Raw genomic sequence first — 21743 nt, 5'->3', positions numbered from 1 at the left:
TAGAAAGTGTTTCTATCCAGGCGGAGGATCCAACTGTCAAATGAAAGGGGCAGAGAATGACCACGGCAAGAGAGATGTCATCGGTGAACTGGACAAAAGCCATTTCTGTGGTGTGGGGAGAACATCCACCTGATTGGAGTGGGTTTAGGAAAGAATGGGAGTAGAAAAATTGGGGACAACAAAGATAGACTAGTTTTGAGGAATAGTGTTGTGCAGGGGGCAGAGAAAAGGGGCAATATTTGGAGCAGAAATCAGAAAGGGGGAGGATTTTTAAGGTAGAAGGTACTAGAACGCATTATGTATTTATGAGAGTGACCTGGAGAAAAAGGAGAGGTTGAAGCTGCAGGAGAGAAAGGAGAGAATTGCAAGAACGAAGTCTTTGAGAGACTGGATCCCAAAGTACAAGGAAAAGAATTGGCCTGATAAGGGAGCAAGGACACTTCCATTACATGAAAAAGGCAGAGAGGCAGAGTACGTGGGAAAAAAGCAGTCGGAGTATGAATCTTATGGTCGGGAAAATGAAGCATTTCTCATCTTGTCATTTCTGTTTTCTTAATGGAGTAAAGGAAGGTGGTTAGCTGAAACTAAAGGGAAGCAGAAAGTGAAGAATGGAGGAGAAAGGAGAAAATGCAAAATTGTTGTCTCAGCAAGTTGGAGAGTTAATTTGCTAGGGACGTATAGTAGGGGTTTCAGGCAGTCTTAAATGCCCATTTGAGATTCATCGTCCTTAATTAAAAGTGAGCCAATCAACCGCATCACATGAGTTCAAGTTTTGTCCTGCAGCTCACTGCCTGTGGGAGCTGTAGAGTGTTGGGTGCCAGGTGGATGGCCCTTTCAGAGGAAACTGAGGCTAAGGAAGGTTAATTTCCTAACGCAGCTCACTCAGCCTGTAAGTGTAGGAGTTAGGATTTGCACCTTGCTCCATCTTTCTCCAGAATCCACTCTCTCCCCAAGGAAGACACCAAGAAGACAGAGGACACAATCAGCTGAAGGTTTCATTTTCACACGGTGGCTCCCAGCATAATTCCAAGTACTTCAGCTGAATTGCTATATTCGTAGCAGCCTCCTCTTAGAAGGTTATTTCAAGCATATATTCTAAATGTTATCACAGCCCAGGATACATCGTGATGTACACTGTAATGATCCAAAGGCAATACATGACATTTTGTAAGGATTAGATTTTGTTTAGTTTTCTTGGTTTAAGAAATAAGGAAATATATAAATTATCTTATAACATTTTCTATTGAAAACAAGTTATAAGACTTTCAAATTTTGTTTCCCAAAGATGTAGACTTATATTGAACACCTTATTTCCAGTCCCAGGTAAATGGACCACTCAAGTCTCAAGGGAGCCAGGAATGGCTGTGCCAAGGAGAGGGGACGGTAAGTGGTCCAGTGACCAGAGCTGACTAGACAGTATAGGCTGAAGGATGAGCGCAGCAATTAATCCTTTGTCCCTTCCATCTCCAGCCCTGTCTTTTCTAGTGCCTTGAGTTCCGTCTTCAGCAAGTGGGACCTCCCGGTCTTCACACTGCCCTTCAACATCGCAGTGACCCTGTACTTGGCGGCCACGGGCCACTACAACCTCTTCTTCCCCACGACGCTGGTGGAGCCCATGTCTTCAGTGCCGAACATCACCTGGTCAGAGATTGAGATGTCTTTGGTAAGTCACCAGTGGCAGGTGTGTGGGGCCCTGTTTCCACTGCAGACCATCTCACTCACCACTTTGTGGATTACTCAGGCTCTCATCTTCTCTAGATGCATCTCCAGCAGATGTTGGGTCTTAGCAGAGAGGAGGACAGGAAACGGTCGCTGCCACCTCCATATGTTCTTTCAATGAACCCCTACTGGAGACCTTATTTGTATTAGGCACTTTATCAGACACTGGGAATACATGGAGAATAAAACAACATCCCTGACATTGTGACGCCTACACTCTGCACAGGGAAACAAATAAACAAGTTTACAGATAAAGGTTAAGTTGGCAATACAGAATGGTGGGATTCAGGGGAAAATATTAAATAAAACAGATAGTTGGGTGAAGGGTCAGGACACTAAAATAATGTTTAAAATTAAGATTTTAAAGATATTATCAATAGAAGATGGTGTTAAATTTTTGTGTATTTTCCATATCAGCGGTTCTCAAGCAGGAGTGATTTTTGCCCTCCTGGGGAGGGCAAATGTCTGCAGAAATGTTATAATTATCAAGACTGGGGAGAAAGGGTGCCACTGGCATCTAGTGGGTAGAGGCGAGGGATGCTGCTAGATATCCCACAATGCACAGGTCAGCCCCCGCCCCACAGCAAAGAATTAACCAGCCCAAAATGTCAGTAATTCCAAAGTTGAGAAACCCTGCTTTATATTCTATCACACATGTACATATTCATTTAGTCTACTGATCTCTAGACGTCAGAGATCAAGAGATATAATAAAAACCTAACATAAGATTAAATATATAGAATTGTAAAATTTTGCCCTTGTTAATGAATATAGAGATAGCTAACAGCTTACACTAAAGCAAGTTTATTATGTATCAGACACTGTTCCAAGCCCTTAGCTTACTAACTCATTTAACCCTCATCATAACCCAATACTGTAAGTACTATCATCATCCCCTTTTACAGATGGGAAAACCAAGGCACAGAGAGGGTTAGATCCTTGAGGTCAAACTGTAGCTAGTGCCTCAAATATTGTTCACAAAATCTGATTTCTGAGCCCTCCCCACCCAACCAAGTCCTTTGTCTAGATGTGCTTAAATCTCTTTGTGGCCCTGGTGCCAGGCAAACACCAGGTGGGGTGGACAGCACAGGTCCTGCAGCATCAGCCAAACTCTGAGCCTGAACCTGTCAGAAAAGGAAAGACTCCTCTGCCCCTCATGGCAAACGCTGCTGCCAACAATGCCAAACCTTTTTCAAGTTTTTGTCTTTTTAAAAGCTTTACCTGAGGCTGAGGTTAGAATGGGATCAGAGGCAGGATTAGGGTCTAAGTTCAAGACAATGGAAAAGACAGAGCCCTGCATTTAAGCAAAAGCCCACCTTCTCAAATGGAAAACTGCGGGGATCAGAGCAGGGATGAAACTAACTTTGAATCATCAATGATCAGCCATCTGGCGACTAGACACACGGCCTCAGGGGTACAACCCGCTATCCCTGAGCCCTACAGGTGAGGCTGGTCTGAGTGACAACCACAGGGACATGTGGCACTGCCAGAGAGAAAGGGCCACCAAGCCCCCCCACCCACCCTGCACAGTGAGGCTGTACTGTCCTGTGCTGAGGGGACCAGAGTGGAGACAGCCACACAGAAAAGGTACCTCTTGTTCATCTTCAAAACAAACAGTTAAAAAGTGGTAGGAGCCAAATCCAGATACCCTGAGGCCCAAGCTCACCCTCTGAACTCCCCACCACCACCACTCTGACCACTGGCTCCTTTTCTTCTGCACATCCAGATCTGAGTTTTGAAGAATCAATGCCATTTCCCTCTTTCTCTTCAAAACAATGAGGGGAGTGACTTCTGTTTTGTTTAACCAGCTTGTTGTTGTTACACAAGGATTATCCGGAGTACATAGGAGTGCCGGTCCTTAGTAAATTTCCACCGCACACCTGACTGCACTTCGCACCAGGGTATTGGCTGTGGCCTGGAGCGCAGCTTGGAGGGACCAAGGCCACCATTCACCAGGCTGAAATTTGGAACCTGGCAGAGCTTCATTCTAAACCCAGGCTTCACTCCAAAGCAGCTTGTCCCCTCATTCTTCTCATTCTTGCCTGCTTGGGCTTTAAACCTGGGTTCCCAGTTGGGAAGGTGGGAGTCGGATTCCCCACAGCATCCTACATTCCTCAGATGTAGGGAAGTCATGGAATATTTACTGAGTAGATTTCCAACCTGTTCCCACTCTGAAGCTGAGGTCCCTGGACTGGTACAAAGGGTTTTCAGGGTTTCTTTAAATAAGACGGGGCCCCCACCCTATGATCCCTTGCAGAAGTCTATAGACTCTGGCCCAAACAGTGCTTGGTGATTAAAAGGCCACCCATTCAGAGACAAGAAAGGACATAGTTTAAAAGCTCTCTGGGACTCCTCAAATTCTCTAAAGAAATCAGACTGACTCCAGAATTAAGTCAAGTTGTTAAAAAGAACAAAATTTCATCAAAGGGAGAAATGCAATGCACTCCCAACATCTACAGTAGATTGTCTGTAGCTAATCCATTGGTCCCCAAGCTCTGTTGTACATTAGAGTCACCAGAGGCCCCAGCCACACCTCCCGACCCGCCACACCAGTTAAAACAGAATGTCTGGGGAGGCGCCAGACATCAACATTTTTTAAAAAGATCTTTAGGTGATTCCAATGTACACAAAGTTTGGAAACCACTGAGCTGATCAACACATGTTTATTAAGCACCTATTATAGGCCCAGGTAAAGGAGCCCCGTCCTCAAAAGGGTCGTGTGAGCTGGTAATGGAGAAAGGAGTTGGCAGAATCTTAAAGCTGGAAGACAGTCTGCTAAGACAGCCTCCTCATCTTATGGAGGAGGCCACCAGAGCTCAGATGAGGAGGCAACATGCCAGCGGCTACACAATGACCTCCTGCAGAGCCCCCTAAAAGCTAAAGCTCTCGACTCCCAAGCCAGTCCTCTCCCTGCCCTGTCAATCTCCCTCCTTTCCTTTTTGCCCTCAAAGAACTTTTTGCCAAAGTGTGGGTGGTTCAGCTAGGGCAAAAAAAGGCTATCTGACATCACTGCCAAATCAATCATCTCCAATTGCAGCACCACCCAATGACTCTCAGGCCCAGGGATTTGGGGCTCCGTGCTGTTCTCCAGATGTTCCTCGCGCTACCTTTCTGCAATGCTAAGTGCTCCTCCGGAGCAGGGGAAGTGGCTTCTCCTCCTTCCCAGGGTCCCACCATCCCCCAGGTAGCACTGAATGTGAGGCAGCCACCAGTAGACTAGGGGTCAAGCTCAGAGGCTCTAGCCTGGGCTTGGCCACCATGAGCTGGGTGACCTTTGGTCAAATCATTCATCAAAATGGCCTAGAATATTTCCAAAATTCCTGGAGTGTTTCTAGAATTTCAGAAGGTCTAGAGGAAATCCCCTAATGCCTGAAACCCCCAATGGCAGTCCAGGGAGGTATCCTCTGGTCCCCTCAAAGCAAAAGCCATGTGTTCCTCAGAAGCACCTGTGTCTGGCCTCTGTGTTGGGGGACCTGCCCGGCTTTGCATGAGGGATGCTCAGATGCCTGCCAGGTGGTGGAGTGAGGAGTTATTTGTTCCAGTTTGTGCCCTCCCATGTTCTCCCCCACACTGGAGGGCACAGCCATCCTTCCGTTCCACCCCATTACCCACCCAGGAATGGCTCACTCCTGGCCCTAGGGCCTGGTCCTTGCATTATCAGCCCACGCTCCAGTGACCTGGATTCTGTTGACTTTGCAGCTGCTACAAGCCATCCCCGTTGGGGTCGGACAGGTGTATGGCTGTGACAATCCCTGGACAGGTGGCGTGTTCCTGGTGGCCCTGTTCATCTGCTCGCCACTCATCTGCTTGCATGCAGCCATTGGCTCAATCGTGGGGATGCTAGCAGGTAGGACAGGGCCCCCTCTCTGCGGGGATCATTTTCCTGGGGTCATTTTTCCCCAGCACACAGCAAATTGTCTAGACTTATCTTCACTGGAGTTTTTAAACACTGTCAGAGCTTGAGAATTATTTTTCCATTTCTCGAGTCTCCAAAGAGAGCAGATTGCAGTAGCAGGATGTGTGGAGAGATGCAAAGGCACTGAGACATGTTGGCCTGTAAACTGAGCCCCTGGGAGCTGAGGGGTGGGAGGAGGAGGGTAAGCCAGTGAGGGTGGGGGCCAGTAGCAGACCAAGCAGAGGTATAAATGACCCAGCCCTTCGAAATTTTGACTAGGCTAAAAGGAAAACTTTTCTCAGAAATTGAATTGCCATTTGACAAATGTCATTTAATTTCTATATATGTGTATATATACACATTTATATATGTAACTGCAGACAGTAGTCAGAAATAGACGTCAGGCGCTTTAAGAATAGGAGCCTGTTGACTTATCGCAATATTTTTCAGAAACTTCTTGGAAGCACAACGTTAAAAAAAATTGTTTTATTTGGAAATAATTTCAAACTTATCAAAAATTATGAAAATAAAAATAGTCCAAGAGGCACCCACAAATTCTTTACCCAGATCACTTGCTATTCACATCCTACCCCTTTTGCTGTCTCATTTCTCTATCTGTATATATAGATATAGCTATATCTGTATATACATAATGTTTCTCAACCAGTTGAAGCAGAACTTTTTCAATTGAAATCTTTCTTGCTAAAAATGCAGCTGCTCTGGCCAAAGGAGTGGAGAGGGCCTGGAGTCCCACCTCCTTGGCTTACCCTCGCCACAGAAGTAGTCATACCTCTGAATGAAATCTTTGAAAAACAGTGGAAACCACTGCTCTCCTCCCATTGTTGGTTTCCTAAGACCGGACACTATTTGTAGAGGCTCCTCTGATGAGTAGGGGTAGCAGGTGTGGGGGGAACGATGGAAGAGAGGCCACCTGAGACCTGGCACCAGCGTGGGGTGATCTTTGTGCTGTGACCCTGAATCAGCCAGAAATGCAACACCTTGTCCCACAGCCCTGACGGTGGCCACGCCCTTCAAGACTATCTACCTGGGCCTCTGGAGCTACAACTGTGTCCTCTCCTGCATCGCCATCGGTGGCATGTTCTACGCCCTTACCTGGCAGACACACCTGCTGGCCCTCATCTGCGGTGGGTATCTGGGAAAGCTGGCAACCAAGTCACTCTGCTGTTCCTTGCCCTCCCCACTCCCCTGGTTATGTGACATCCATGGTGGCCGCTAATCAGTACTGAGCAGTAGTGATGGAAGGACTGTGGCTGGGGTCCTATCACTAGCGGGTTTAATGGTAGGGTCCCTAACAGCTGGGGGATTTGAGGCTCCTCCACTGTCAGATGGAGTCACCACCACTATTACTGCTACTATATGTACACAGTGTTATAAATTTCATGAGGAAATCCCACATACCTTTCCTTGTGTGCTAGTGGCAGCATTCCTGCCCTGAATAACTCTTCATTCAACCACTATTTGTAAGGCACCACTAAGTTCTAGGCCCTTGGCTAGGCATGGAAAATACAGAGGTGACCACATCCTCATGAAGCCATGGTCTAGCAGAGGAGAAATAATTGCACAATTATTCAGGCTAAGATATCTAAAAAGACTGTAGGAAAGATCCAGTGAGATGTTGTATGTACCTGGGAGCACTGAGGTCCCAGAAAATGATAACATAGCACTAAAGAAGCTTGATTTCCATAGAGTCAACAGAGAAGAGAAGAGAAATGGGCCACGGTCATTACACCTGCACCCCAGCACCATGCTCTGTAAAGGGCAGAATATCATCTAGAAGAGCTTTTCTTGTTTTTTCCCCACTTACGAGTGGAGACTATAAATGACTTCCATGTCTCTTGTATCCTCCTCAACATCCAGCACAAGGCTGGGCTTGGGGACAATGGGCTCTGTAAATATTCACCAAGTCAAAAGTGCCAGGTATTTTGAGGTTCAGACTGTAACTGTCTTTGTCCTTCAGAGGAGTGGCAGATTCCTGTGGCTGGAACCATCTGGGAAGGCTTCAGGAGGAGGCTGGGGTTTATCTCAACACTTTCAGGGTGGGATTTAGATAAGCAAAGATGGGGGAAAAGGTGTTCTGGACAGAGAAACAGAGCAAAGGTACAGCGGTAGAAGGAGCTTGTCCAGAGGCACCAGGGGTATGGATGAGCTCCCCTAACTGTCCAACTACTCTCATCCTATGGGTGAACCCAAATGCCTGGCTCAGGGACCCAATAAGGTCCAGCCATGGTGGGACTCGATTAATGTCCAACAGCATCACAGCAGCTCAGAATCTTGGACAGGAGGGACTTTATCCAGAGCTCACATAGTCTGACCACTCACCCCCCAGACAGATAATCATCCAGCCATCCAGCCTGTGCTAGACCATCACCAAGGTCACTGTGGACTAGTGAAAGATGCCTGTTGACCCCTGACTCTATGCAAGGCCACCATGGAAGTGGGGAGGGGATAAAGGGGTATGTAAGCTTTAATCTCTACCCTCAGAGAACACACAGCCTGATGGGAGATGGGTCACATCTACCTGCAAAGATAACTAATAATGTCAGGCAAGCATGCCAGATGTCAGGATACGGTGCAAACACCAAAGCTGCTGGAGCGAGAGTGGAGCCCTGCTCTTGGGGAGGGCTGGGGGCGGGCCCTGGAAAGCTGACTCCCGATGGTCCTTGTTTTTCCACAGCCCTGTTCTGTGCATACATGGGAGCAGCCCTCTCCAACATAATGTCAGTGGTAAGTTTGGGGTCTCCTGACACTACCCTAAAGTGCCCCTCCCCAGCCAGGGCTTCAGGACATTTGGAGTCTTGTGATTGTGTTCTGGTAGCTAGCACTCCATACAACACCCTTGTCAAGGTTTATCCAGGGTTTGTGCAGAGAAGGACTGGCAATAGCATACATGTGCCTCTGAGGGTGTGTGTGTGTGTGTGTGTGTGTGTGTGTGTGTGTGAAAGAGAGAGTATTGTAACCAGCAGTGGAGAACATGGATGGACAGATGGAGGTACTCATGTTTGGCCGGATATGGGAGATCATCCCTGGGGGATTTTCAGCTCCATTTTTAAAAGATTCCGATTGTGCCCAAAGGTACCAACACCTCAAATTAAAACCAACTACTCTGATATGATAAATCCAGAAACCAATGCCCCATCCTCAACCCCTACCGCATCCTTCTCCCCCAGGGTCTCTGGAACCTAGGAACATGTTCAGATCCCAGTGTTTTTGATTTCAGGTTGGTGTGCCACCAGGCACCTGGCCCTTCTGCCTCTCGGCACTCACCTTCCTGCTCCTGATGACCAACAACCCGGCCATCTACAAGCTCCCACTCAGCAAAGTCACCTACCCAGAGGCCAACCGCATCTACTACCTGACAGTGAAAAGCAGTGAAGAAGAGATGTCCCTCAGTGGTGATTAGCCAAGTTACAGGCAGAAATGCTCTTTGCCTGGACCTGGGTCTGCTCCCTGTAATCTCAACTCTGGGTCAATCAGCTGCTGCACTCACTTTCTTTGCTTCTCTTTGTACCTGTGTGGAACCAAACACACCTGTAACTCCCTTTCCCTGGTGCTGATTTTCTCTTCCTGCCCAAACCACCTTAACTAACCATTGTGCATCGTTAGAGGAAGTTGGTGATGAGCTTGCTGACACTAGTAGTAAGGCATGTGTTTTCAATGTCATTGGCTTAAAACAAAACCATTCTTTGTATTTAGTCTTTTGGAAAGGTGATTAAGAGATGATCTTCTTGGCATGTTTAACTAAATAATAGATGCTGTGAAACTGAACTTGCTGAGTGGTTCCTGAGTGGGTGAAAATTCGAGGGATGCAGGCACCACGGTGCAGGGAGCTAATGGCTGATGGGCACATACAGCTTTACATTAAAGAGAGGAATTTCACACAGGTAGTTTTAAAGTAACAACAGGGACAGCTAGGGCACTGAAAGTGTCTAAATAGGGAGTCTTGAATGTTCAGGGGTCAAAGTAAAGGACAAGAGGGTATTCCGTAACAGGAAGGAATCAATAAGTTAGAATCCTATATGACTCATGATGAAGGATAAACATTTCTCAGTGTAGGTCAAGCCAGCAACTTTGAGCAGGGAATTCAGTTGAGGAAAGTACCTGAGCTCAGTATGTGAGAGGCTGGGGAAATTTATTTCACTTTCCTGTCTGCTTGTGGGTGTTGGAAGCTTTATGAGATTTATGATACTTTAAACAAATGGTTAGCCTTGAGTAGAAGACCAAAAATTATCCATGAATTTCATAATTTGCCCTCCCAATTATAGGCATTAGCTTACATTCAATCTTTATTTATATATAGATCAGGGGTTGTCAACTTTTTCCCAGAAAGTGTCAAATAGTAAATATTTTTGGCTCTGGAGGCTATACAGTCTCTTACAAACACTCAACTCTGTCATTGTAGAGCAAAGCAGTCTTAGACAACATGTAAATGAATGATGGTAGCTGTGTTCCAATAAGACTTTATTAAGCAAGCAGCTAGATTTGGCCCACAAGCCATAGTTGGCTAGTCCCTGATGTCGATGATCAATATAACAATGCTTAGGAGCTGGAGATCCACATATAACAGTTAGGAGCTGGTGGGAAGTGGGCAGACCCAAAGGACACCACCATGTTCTTTACACCAGATAAAGCCACAAGGCATTTACATGCTGGGTGATGGTGTGAAGATTCTTAGGAAATGGAGGGCACTCAAGAAACAGAGATCAGTGTGACCAGAAGCAGGAAAACCTGCCCTGAGGCTCTTTCAGAGACTGACAGGCCCAGTGATGAGCACTAAGAGGCGTAGTTTTACACCAGGACTTCCTTCCACACACACGTCTGGGAACCACCCCTAAGGCTCACCCTCTCCAGCCCCTCGCTCTGTTTCCCCTCTGCCAGCAGGTGCACCACGATGAGAGGAAGAAGAAAACTCAGGCCCTTCAGTGCAGGGGTTTCTAGGCAGGAAGAGGAGGGGGGCTATGGAATCTCAGGGTTAGAAGGGAGCATGCAGGCCAGGTTGTCCCACCATCCTGTGATGAGTGAACCCTTCCATATGGAGGATGAAGGCTTCTGGGGCTCAATCACCCAAAACGGAGGGAGACACCCCACCCCCACCCCAGCTATTCTAACAAGAGATAGAACCAGAAACCCTATTCGTTCATTATGGGCAAATTGTCGTAGGAAATCCCCTCTTCTCTCTGTTAAGCCCTTGAGAATCTCCACCCAAAGCACTGGATCTGATGGGAACAGTCCTTTAACCATGCTTTCTATTGGATTTTCAGGAGAGGAAAACTATTTGGATATGAAAAATGCTTTCAGCTCAACTGGACAAGATTATCTCTCCCCCTCCCTTCTCTCCCCACACCACTTCATAGTTTGTCATTTAAAAGGTACCACTTTGGTCACTGGTATCTGGGTTGTTTTTCCCTCCCAAGTTCCCCCTTTAACCCCCACAGGAGTTAAAAGTTAACTGTAATACAAGCTGCCAAACTCATTTGGAAAAAAATGGATAAAAGCTAAGTTATTCAGAAAAAGGAAAAAGTATGTCCAGCAAGTCTGGAAAAGCCACAGGACCCCAGAAACTCTATAATGCACTGTGATCAAGATGGCCAGGTATATATATATATACAAATAGAAAAACACATTATCTGTTAGTGTGATGTAAGAAAGAACCGCCGGGGCCAAGTATTATTAATCACTGAATTCTCTTGCCAAGAGAAGTTGTACAGGAGTGATAAAATGTTTAAAAATATATATATTTTGGGGCTAAGAGGCCAAAAATTGATGGTAATTTTTCAAATTTGTTCAAACAATCTCCTTCTAGAGGCAGAACAAATCTCATTAAGCCAGGCTGGTGGGCAGAAGCGGCATCTCTCTCTCTCTCTCTCTCTCTCTCTCTCTCTCTCTCTCTCTCTCTCTCTCTCTCTCTCTCGTATGGATGAGGGTGGGGCAGAAGTGAAAATCCCCACCCCTCTAAAAAAAATAGCCTTTCGGGACCTGAAAGCTAGCTCCCTGGAGTGATCTTGTCCCACCTTTCTCCAGAGCTTCGCCAACTACTGTCCCCTTGAATGAGTATGTCATGAGCCCTAACCTTACAGATTCTCACCACCAACATGGGGTTGCTTGGGAGCAGGCCCCCAGGAGGGAAGGCGAAGGGCTTCAGGGAGCACATCATAGCTGTTTTCCTACTATCACCCCAAACTACCAGCAGCAGCCCTTGGGTATACAAATGATAGCTGAACATAAGTATTTATGGATGAACAGAAATAAGCAGTCATTAAAGAGAGTAGGAATGTATGTGTGGGGTTGGGGAGGAGGGGGCTTTAGAGGAGGCACTGTCTTAAACTCTCTTTCCCCAACATACCCCTTTCTCCCTCTCTCCACTGTCTCTTCCCTCTGACCTGGCCATCTCACCCTCCCATTTTCATCTTCTCTCCTACAACACTGATGAGTTCTACTATCACTGTGAAATAGTTTTGTTCTATTTTTAGAACAAAAAATTCTATTTTTTGTTCTATTTTTGTGCTGTATTTTTAAATAGTCTTAAATCATCTCTCCTGTCTCTTCTATGATAATTGACATAATAAAATTTTTTACTTCTTCTTGGTCAAACTTGGGAGTTTGCTAGGAAATAATCCATTTTCTTTAATTGTAAAATTTTGTTGCCATGCTATTACTCATAATGTTCTCATGATAATTTCTATCTCTTCTGTTATCTGTTGCTTTGTCTCCTTTTTCATTTCTAATCTTATGTAATTTTGCTCTCTTTTGCTTAATCAGGCTTGTGAGGGGTTCATCCATTTTATTGGTTTTTTTCAAAGAAACAATTTAGAATTTATTTTCCTTTTCTACTCATTTTGGGTTTTTTTTCCTATGTCTTTTTCCCATTTTCTCATGGTTTATTTAAATGGTTTTTTTTCGTAATGTTTTAAAATTCATATAAAGTTCCTTTATTTTAGATCTTTCTCTTTTAACAACAAAGGTATTTTTAAGGCTATTAATTTCCCTCTGAGTACAGCTTTAGCTGTGTACTGTAGGTTTTGGAATAAAGTATTCTACTTTCATCAGTTTTAAACAGTTCATAACTTTACTTTTTATTTCTCTTTGATGCAAGGATTATTTAAGAATGTGTTTTTTAATTTCTAGCACTTTGAACTTTTTGATATTTTTTAACTTCTTATATCTAGTTTTATTGGATTATGAGCAAAGAATATGGTTTGTTCAATCTCTATTTTAAAATGTTACGCATTTTTCTGTGTGGCCAAGTATTTGATTGATTTTGGACATACAAAATGCGATTTTTGATTTGAAGGAAATACATATTAAATTCATTTATTAATTTCATCATTCAACTCTTCTATGCACTTATTTATTTTTTGTCTATGAATCTTAATTCTGAAGTGTTAATTAAAATTTAACTATAATTGTATAGTTTTATTAAACTCTTTTTGTATTTCTGAAATATTTGTCTCATATATTTAGCAGCTACATTGGTGCCTATGGACTATGACTGTCATTGTTTCTTCTTAAATTTTATCTTTTACTATTACAAAGTACCCATTTTCATACTCATTAGTGCCTTTAACCAAATTCCAACTAAGCTGACATTTATGTTGCCATACTTACTTTCTTTCTGGTATTTTCTTTTTTTTTTTTTTTTCTGGTATTTTCTTATCCCTTTATTTTAACCTTTATCATTTCCTTTTAACTTTATCATTTTCTTTTAACTGTATTTCTGACTTCATTCACTCATTCATTCAGAAGATATTGTATGGGGAACTATTAATATGTTACTATGTTAAGGCCCCCTTAACAACAAACCAGGAAAGAATCAGACCAGTTCCTGCCTTCAAGGAATTCACTTTATGGGGATTTGCCTGACCAGGTGATTAGTCTCACCTGAGGTAAAGGTGAGGATGTCACCACAGACTACCTGTGCCACATAAGGTCACAGCACCAGTTTCATGATTTTGAGTGAATTATCTTGTCGGGTTAGTCTTCTGTTTAGGAAAAGTATCAAGCATGATGTTAAGGGTTTCAGGAAAATTTCTATGCCTCTTCTCCTCTTGTCCTCTATCTTGCCATTACCTGCTGCCCAAACATTCCCAGCCATCCCTTCAGTTCAAGTCTTTGAACCTGTTAAAATGTAAACAGTCCTGGGAAGGTAACACAGTAAGCATGATCAATCACTTGCATCTTAGTTTGAAGGAGTCATTTCTGAGAATAGGTTGGATGAAAAAGGAGGGGAGAGTACAAAGGAAAAAATGGGTAGCACATTCTGAGAGCATCTTTGGCAAGGGAGGGCATGCTGACATGGGGCCGGACTGGGTGAATGAGGTCTGGAGGCCCCTTTGTTTCATCAGGAATGATGATGAAACTGTCATATTCGGCTTGGAGAAGAAACATCTGGGGCCATGACTGTCTGTAGTATGAGGTAACACATGTGGAAGAAGAAGTCAGTTTACTCAACAATACTTCAGAGCATGGAATAAGGACCACTACGTGGTAGTGATAAGCAAGCAGATATTGAATCAGTGGAGAGGGGTGCTTTTTCACAGTGGAAGTTGCCTGAAAAATGGTTGTCCTGTGAGACCCTGAGCTCAGGAACAGGGCTGGGGGCCTGTTGGAGATGCTTGCTTTGGGTGGGGGTAGACCAGATGACCACTGCAGGCTCTCTTCCAACTCCAAGTTTCAGTGATTCTATAGCCCTGAGTTCCTACAGAAGAATAAGGAGGAGGTATCATTAAGGTGGCAAAAAGGTAAGAACATGGAGATAAATATATCAAAAATATACCATTGCTGCCTTTATAGCTTTTCCTAGAGCTTGACTAGTTATCATTTGGTCAGTCTACGAAAATGCTCAACATGGCTGCTTATGTGAATGCAAACTGAGGGGCCAGCATCACTCATCTGTGCCTTGTCCTTGACTTTCTCCTCTTCATCACTCTCCCCTCTCCAGGGATTCTTCTTCTGGTCAACCCTCTAAGATCTTCCCATCAAAAAACTTAATCTTCCTGGCCTGCATCTGTGGCTACATCAAACCTGTGTGTCCCAGTTTGTCTGCGCTTCCTGTATGAGTCTGAGCTTTGTCTCCTCAGGTCATAAAGGCTGTGAGGGCCTGGGGACAACTATTACCTAAATCCAGCTAGGAGCTGGCAGTTTCAATATGGGTATGATTTCCACTCAGTAAACCACAGTCTCACCTGACAACTTGAAAAGGTGTTCACTTTTTAATGTGAGATTTTTCAACTTGCCTGGCTTTCCCTGCCTCTTGCCATTCAGAGAAGATAGAAGAATCCATAGAGAACACTTCTGTCCCTAATGGAACTAGAATTCCAAGGCCCCAAGGAGGGAGGCAGGGGGCATTGCTAGATAAGTCCTTATTCTCTGTGAACTGATACCTAGGAGTTGCCAGCCCCTCCTACAGCTGCACAGGCTGCTGGAACAGAATGAAGTAAAGGAAGTAACTCTCTGGGGAACTCCTAGCTTGGCTTTCATTTATTCCACAGGAACTCTAGGCTTTTCCCCTGGAGGAATCTGACCTCCCCAAGTTTGGCTCCTGGAGGTCAATGCAGGCTCCTCCCCCTATGAAGTTGGAAATGCAGAGTTGAAGCCATGAGCATTATGAAGAAGACTTAGTTCTGAAGTAAATTCTGATGACCAAGCCCTCCAGGAGATAATCTGTATGCATAGATTATCTTGGGGATACCCCAGAATCTGAGCTGTGGCCTCTGGTAGGACCCTCAGGGGACAAGAGTCCACCTCAGTCTTCTGCTTTCCAGGAGGACTCGACTGCCTCTCCCTAATCTAGTGTGCGTGACAGATACTCACCACACTTCTGAGTACACAGCTCCATTTGGCTCATGGAACATGTGAGAATTTCCTGGATCGCTCCTCCCTCCCAGGTGATCATTTCTTGTCTTTTCAAACTGGTTACATGTTGTACATGGGTCGCATCTCCCTGTCACTTTTAGATGCTTAGGGGCTGGAGTGAACACACCACAGGAAGTTCAGGAGCCTTCAAGGAAAGGCTAGAGCAAGAGGTCAAGAGATGGACCTCCAGAGCTGAGCCAAGAGACCAGCCAGCTGGGGGGACAAGGAACGTGTCCTCAGCAGACCGCCATGGGCCTTGAACTTGCAACACCAAAGGAAGGCCCCCTGTGCAGGAAGCTGACCTCTTGTCAGTTCCCCACCCCTCCCTGGAATGTGGGTCCCGCCGGGGCTCCTCCCCCACTCTTTTGTTTGCTTTCCTTCTTCATAAGGCCCTCCGTGATCAGGACCCCTTCTCTGCAGTTCCAAAACACCTGGCCTGGTGAGAAGGGGGCCTTTGACGTCAGTGGGGAGTTTGTCTACTCAGGTGTAGCTAATATCCTCAGTATGAGGTTCTGTTTCTGAACTTGGGTAGCCACCTCACACCCTGTCACTGAGGGGGGTTGGGGGTATACATGTGCAGGGGTGGGGGTGGGTATACAGTTGATGCTTGACCCATCATACTCACAAAGCCAAACAAAACATGTTTGGATTGGGCCTCATCCCCAGACTCCAGCCCACCAGAGCCCCGCCCCCCCAAAGGCCTCATGGGACTTGGGAGGGCCGCTTCCCTAATATATAGAACTCAGAGTCCTTTCTGGATGCGGGGGTTAGGTCGTGCCCTTCTTGCTCTGAGACGGCCCCCAGGACCCAGTCAGCAGAAGTCAGAAGGAGGAAAGGTCTAAAAATTTCCACAAAACCGGAAAGACAGCATCTAGTATCTAGGCTGTGCAGAAATATCCATCAAGACGCTGATGGCAATACTGTTCCCCAGCCTGTGCCCTGCCTGTGGGAGGGGAGTTAAGGGGGTTCATTGAGGTGGGAAGGCAAATCGGCACCCTGAGGAGACAACACTTAGGTAATTGCTTTAAAGGCAAATACTGGAGCAAGAATTCTAAGGAGAGGAGTAACTGGGAGGTGATGCCTGAGGGAGGACAGGGAAGCTATTATCAGGCAGTCCAAGCTCTGGCCCTTTAAAGGAAACCTGCCTGATCAAACCAGTTTGGGGGAACCATGGTAGCCAAGCCAGTCTTCCCCGGGGAGTTTAGGAAGGTCGGAGAGTGAGCAAGCTGCAGGAAGGAAGAACGTTGTCTTTCCTCTCCCTCTTCCTCCATGGTACCCTTCCTCAAGTGGAAGGCGTGCACAAGGCATAGGGTTAGGAAACGCAAAGGGAATTTACAGAAAGCCAGTAAGAGGATGAGCTGCGGGCTCTGGGAACTGAAGGGGTTCGGCTTTAGGGAGAAGTCCAGCGCCTGAGTTGAGGACCAGAGACGCCGCCCAATTGGAAAGAAGCTTCTTCCCAAATCCTGGTGGTCTAGATTCCTCCAGCCCTGTGCAGAAAATCAAAAAGAGCTCAGGTAAGAGGTCCTGGGGGAGAGAAATGAATCAGATAGAGCCCTAGCCAACAGGACCATCTATCTGACTTTTCAAAGGAAGAGAAAAAAGATAGGCCAATCTTTTTCCATTCCTTTCTTCTGCTGAGCTGCAGGAGGGCAAACCTGGGGTGGGGGACCTTATTAAGAACTCCAGAGAGAGTTCAGATCCTGGAAGCTTGAAGCTGGAAGGGCTCTTAAATAGTTATAGTTCAAACCCTTTGCTTTTAGATGAGGAAACCATGGCTTGTCCAGGAACCTGTCCAGCTGATAAATGAGCCTGGACAAATGCCCAGGTGTTCTAACTCACAACCCTGAGCTCTTCTTGCTCATCTGGTGATGGATCCAGGTTAACTCATCAGCCCTCAAATCCCCTTACCACCTACCTGCTCACTGGATGAGCCTTCATATTATTTATCATCCTTTCCACAACTCTGTAACCCACAGCTCTGACATCAGTATGGTTCTCAGGACAGCCCCGTGTTGAGCTGACTGTGGGATGCTAATGAGGTAGATTTGAAAACCTTCTTCCCAGGAGTCCTTCCTTACCTGCTGCTTCCAGGGTGGAGACACCTGGTCCAGGCTCCTTGGTCTCTCTCTCCTCAGGTCCTGTACCCCTTCCACAGACAAGCCAATAGAACTAGAGCATCTCAGGAACCGCAAATATCTTAACATCCCAGCTTAACAGCCCATCTCTTCAATGGCCCTCTCTTACATGGCCATCTTAGATTAGTTTAGACATGTTGTGTGTAGCTACAGAGAGTGGATGTAGAAACATCCAGAAGGAAACAGATAGTCATGCCATGAGGAACAATATTCCAGGACATTGAAGTTATCTGATCAGAGAATGGGATCTCCTCAAAAACTGGCCCCAAAGGATATGAGACTTGGTGAACTTGCTGAAGTTAGGCCATCCTGTGAGTCTTGGAAAGCCCATGGCCAGGCCTCTGCCTGCTTTCACGTACCCCTTCTCTCAGACTTGTATAGCATCCACACCCTCATTTAAGGTTAGAGGGGAAAAATAAGTTTACTCTCAAGTGCCAACTGTGACTAACTGCTATTGGTTGTCTGGAGCTTTGTGTTAAGAAGGATTCTGAGGCTGTATTGAAACTTATTGAGAAAGAGTGCTATGATCAGTTAGCTATGTTTGCCATTGGTAATGCAAAGAAAGGGTGGCAGGGAAGAGGATGTGGGGAAAGGGTGTATGGAAACATTGCCACAAGAGAAGAAGCTGGTATACAATGGCCCAGAATTTCCTTGTGCTTTCATTGGATGTCACAAATGCAATTGTACACAGGTGGGTTCTTTTTATTTGTTTTTGGTGACTTTTGTTACTCCATTTAGGATATGATATACTTCATAATGTTTTTGTAAATAAAAAACTCACAAGTCCATTGATATCATTTGTGAAGGCTCCAACTATCTGTAAAATACCTACACTACATGAGAAAAGAATCAAAACCAGTACGTCAAAATCTAGCTCCATGACTAATTAGCTGTGTAGCCTCAAGGAAGCTACTTCTCTTTGAGCCTCAGTTTTTTTCTGCTAATGCCTAGCCCTAAAGTTCACTTGGTTATCAAGGATTGATAATTTCAAGTAGTTTCATTTGATTGGAAAATTTTCATGTGCATTGTTAACTATAAAAGTCCACCATGGCCCTAACTCCAAAATATGGATCTAGGGTACCTTCTGCAAATAATGGAATGATCCATGTGGCCAAATAAGCCAAGGATGGCTTCATGGAGGAAGTAGAACATAAAGCAGACATTGAAGGGTGGATAGAAACTAGGCAAGAAGAGGCACAGAGGGCCAGAGATGAGGCACAGAGGGCCAGAGATGAGGCACAGAGGGCCAGAGATAAGGCACAGAGGGCCAGAGATAAGGCCAGAATGCCAAGGCAGGGTGTGTGTTGGGCAGGGAAGGATGAGCAGGATGATGAAATCAGCTGTATTGTGGAATACCTGGAAAGCATGGCAGAGGAGTTTGAGCATTATTATACTCTTGGCAATAGGGAGCCATGTAGATTGTTGAGTAACAGAGTCTTGTTATGTTATGGTCTAACAGTTGAAGCACAGAATGGATTGAAAGGAGGGAAACTGACAATGTAGACAGGTAATTCTGAGGTGTGAGCTCAGTGTAAATAGGGGAAGGAGAGTGAAAACTCACTGTAAAGGAAGGTCAGTCAGGTGTTACCCCAGTGACAGAATGGGCACTCTGACCTTTGCACCCTCTTCAGCCTCATTCATGAGGTTGTCATAAGGCATCATGAGGTTAAATGAAGGACCAACTCATATATACTAATTAATGTCTTCATGGCATGAGACAGAGACACCAAAGTCCCCCCAATACTCCAAGGCTTCATTTCCTCCTCTATGAGGGGGTGGGTACTCGGGGGGGGGCACTGTATGAGAGGGCTGGACTGGATAATCTCTAAAGCCTTTTCCAATTCTAACGTTCGATGCCTCTGATAGTTTATAGAATGATCTTTGAAAATGTCAACTAAACACAACTTCACAGAAAAAGATAGCACCTCATTTACCACCCACAGGTATCTATATCACACACACACATACACACACACAGAGTAGCCTTAAAGCTCAACTTCCACACGGGGAAACATATGCCCAAATTGCGGCCAAAGTGTTACCCTGTAGAACTGGGTGTAGGAAAAAATCAAATTATATACTACTGTCTCTTCAAAAAATCCTTCTGGCATAGTAGCTAGGAAATTGCCTCATGGTGTGTGGTTGTGTCTGCCACAGTAAGTTGGAGGAATAAGAGACCCAGCGATCTGGGGAGGGATGACAAAAGGGTCTTGATAGTAGGTTCCATATCCTCTATATGTTGGGCATTGCTAGTGATAGATGGACAGTATTGGTCCACCTCCAGGAGACAGGAAAACCTGTTCAAAACCTGAGAAAGACAGCTTGTAGAAGGAGTATAGGTAAAGGCTTGAGTAAAGGTTGATTTTAATAAAATAGACTAGATCATTTTTCCTCTTCTGAAAGATGTCATATATGGTTTGGGTTTGGTTTTTTCCCCTCAAAGAAATTGCAGTAAGCTTCAAACTTGTATTTGACAGGTGGGCTCTTCTGTAAAATGTTTTTTACCCATGATATTTGAACGGATGGCATTTTCTGTATGTTAGCAGTCAGTAAAGGTGTGGGTACTATGGGATACTACTCTCCAGAAAAAAAAAAAAAAAAGTGCTTCTGAACAAATCATTATGGCTCATGACTATTCTTTCCTTCTCTGAGTCAATGGGAGGAAAGCATCACTGGACTCTTGCCTGTTAAAAACACAGGATGGTGGCAATCCTCAAGGGCAGGGACCGTGCCCCTGAAATGGTCCTGAACAGCCCCAGTGTGAAACTACACACATTGGGATACTTAAAAGGCTTGTTAGAGGAGGGAACAGCAGTTCCTACACCAGGTGGGAAAGCCGAGGAGTTACTCAGCCGCTAAGGTTTACCTGCAGGTTCTCAAGGACAGAGCTTCTCAGCACATATGTAGCTGAGCCAAGAGAGCAAAGCCCTTGGTCCTCGAAGCAGACAGAGGGGGGCTGGTGGTGTGGCCAGAGTCCTCAGGCCCAGGCCGTAAACATCATCATCTGTTTTTTGCACCATGCCACACAGTATTATTTTTACGTGTGCCATGATGCTGTGGGGCGGGGGGAAGGGGAAGCTGGAAAGAACTCCCCAGAGTGAGTTATTGTCAAAAAAAAAATTTGTTCTTGGGCTTCAGAACACCCAGCTACCCTCTTCCAAGAAGCTTTGGGGTTTTCAACCACCTGGTGTAATCTCTTGTTAACCAAAACAAATCACATCAAGCAAGATCTCTGTCTTCAGTGGCCTGTTTTATTCTCTCTCATTAACTGGGTTCTTCTATCCACTCATGAAGGATTTCTGGGTTTCTGGTTGGTTGGTCATAGATGGCCAATCACTTTATCACATCTATATACTTCCCTTCTTTTCTCCAGGTACTGCTGGAGATAATCAGCTCTTGCCCTGAAACTTCTAAATCCCTACACAACTCAGCTATTACCATTGTTAATATGAGATAACAATGAGATATATTATTTTTTTAATAGTTCATACCCCGAAATAGCCAAAGGTTATTCATTTTACTATTCAGAAATTAAAATGCGTAGGAAAATTATCCCTCATTAATGCATTCAACAAATACTTCTGAGTGCCTACAATAGGCCAGGCTCATGCTAGGTGCTGGAAGTGCCAAGATAAATCTCTGTAACCCAGGCTGTCAAGGATCCCACCATCCTGTGAAGGTGACAAACAGGAACACGAGGTAGGAGTGGGTGATGGTAGGTATAAAATGCCAGGCCTGCCCTGACTTAAGGACCCACCCTGCCCAGAGCACAAGCTGTTCCAGAGACATGGCCTCCCTGAGGAGATACTGATATGAGCGCTGCAAAATTATTTTCCCCAACATTTTGCAAGCATTAATTTCATCTTCATAACAATATGAGAACGAAATAGCAGGTACCCTCCGAAATATCTGTCATCATTCTATAGGTTGGGTTTGCAAGGTCAGCTCTACGGGGTCTGTATATCTCCTTCTGAGCGCCGTGCTTGCAATGAGGGAAACTGTCGATGAAATTACATGACTTGCAAAATGCCGTGCAGAATGAGCGATGCTGGTCCCCGGCCAGTGTTATCGTTGTTTTCTTTTTTTCCCACCACACCAATGGAACATTTATTTCTAGAGCATTT

The 21743-nt window shown here is 45.2% G+C and overlaps 1 protein-coding gene across 1 annotated transcript in view; it reads left to right on the top strand.

The window, feature by feature from the left end:
* The window catches only part of SLC14A2 (solute carrier family 14 member 2), a 57211-nt gene that overhangs the window by 17994 nt on the left and 17474 nt on the right, over window positions 1-21743 (top strand). The window contains exons 5-9 of the mRNA XM_007197181.2: window positions 1471-1663; window positions 5419-5566; window positions 6625-6759; window positions 8310-8359; window positions 8853-9027. Coding sequence (XP_007197243.2) covers window positions 1471-1663; window positions 5419-5566; window positions 6625-6759; window positions 8310-8359; window positions 8853-9027 — 701 coding nt within the window. The remainder of the gene's footprint in view (window positions 1-1470; window positions 1664-5418; window positions 5567-6624; window positions 6760-8309; window positions 8360-8852; window positions 9028-21743) is intronic.

The sequence above is a fragment of the Balaenoptera acutorostrata genome, chromosome 13 (genome assembly GCF_949987535.1).
Source record: "Balaenoptera acutorostrata chromosome 13, mBalAcu1.1, whole genome shotgun sequence".
NCBI lineage: Eukaryota > Metazoa > Chordata > Mammalia > Artiodactyla > Balaenopteridae > Balaenoptera > Balaenoptera acutorostrata.
Note: the sequence above shows the minus strand (reverse complement) of the source record. Positions and strands in the feature narration are given on the sequence as shown.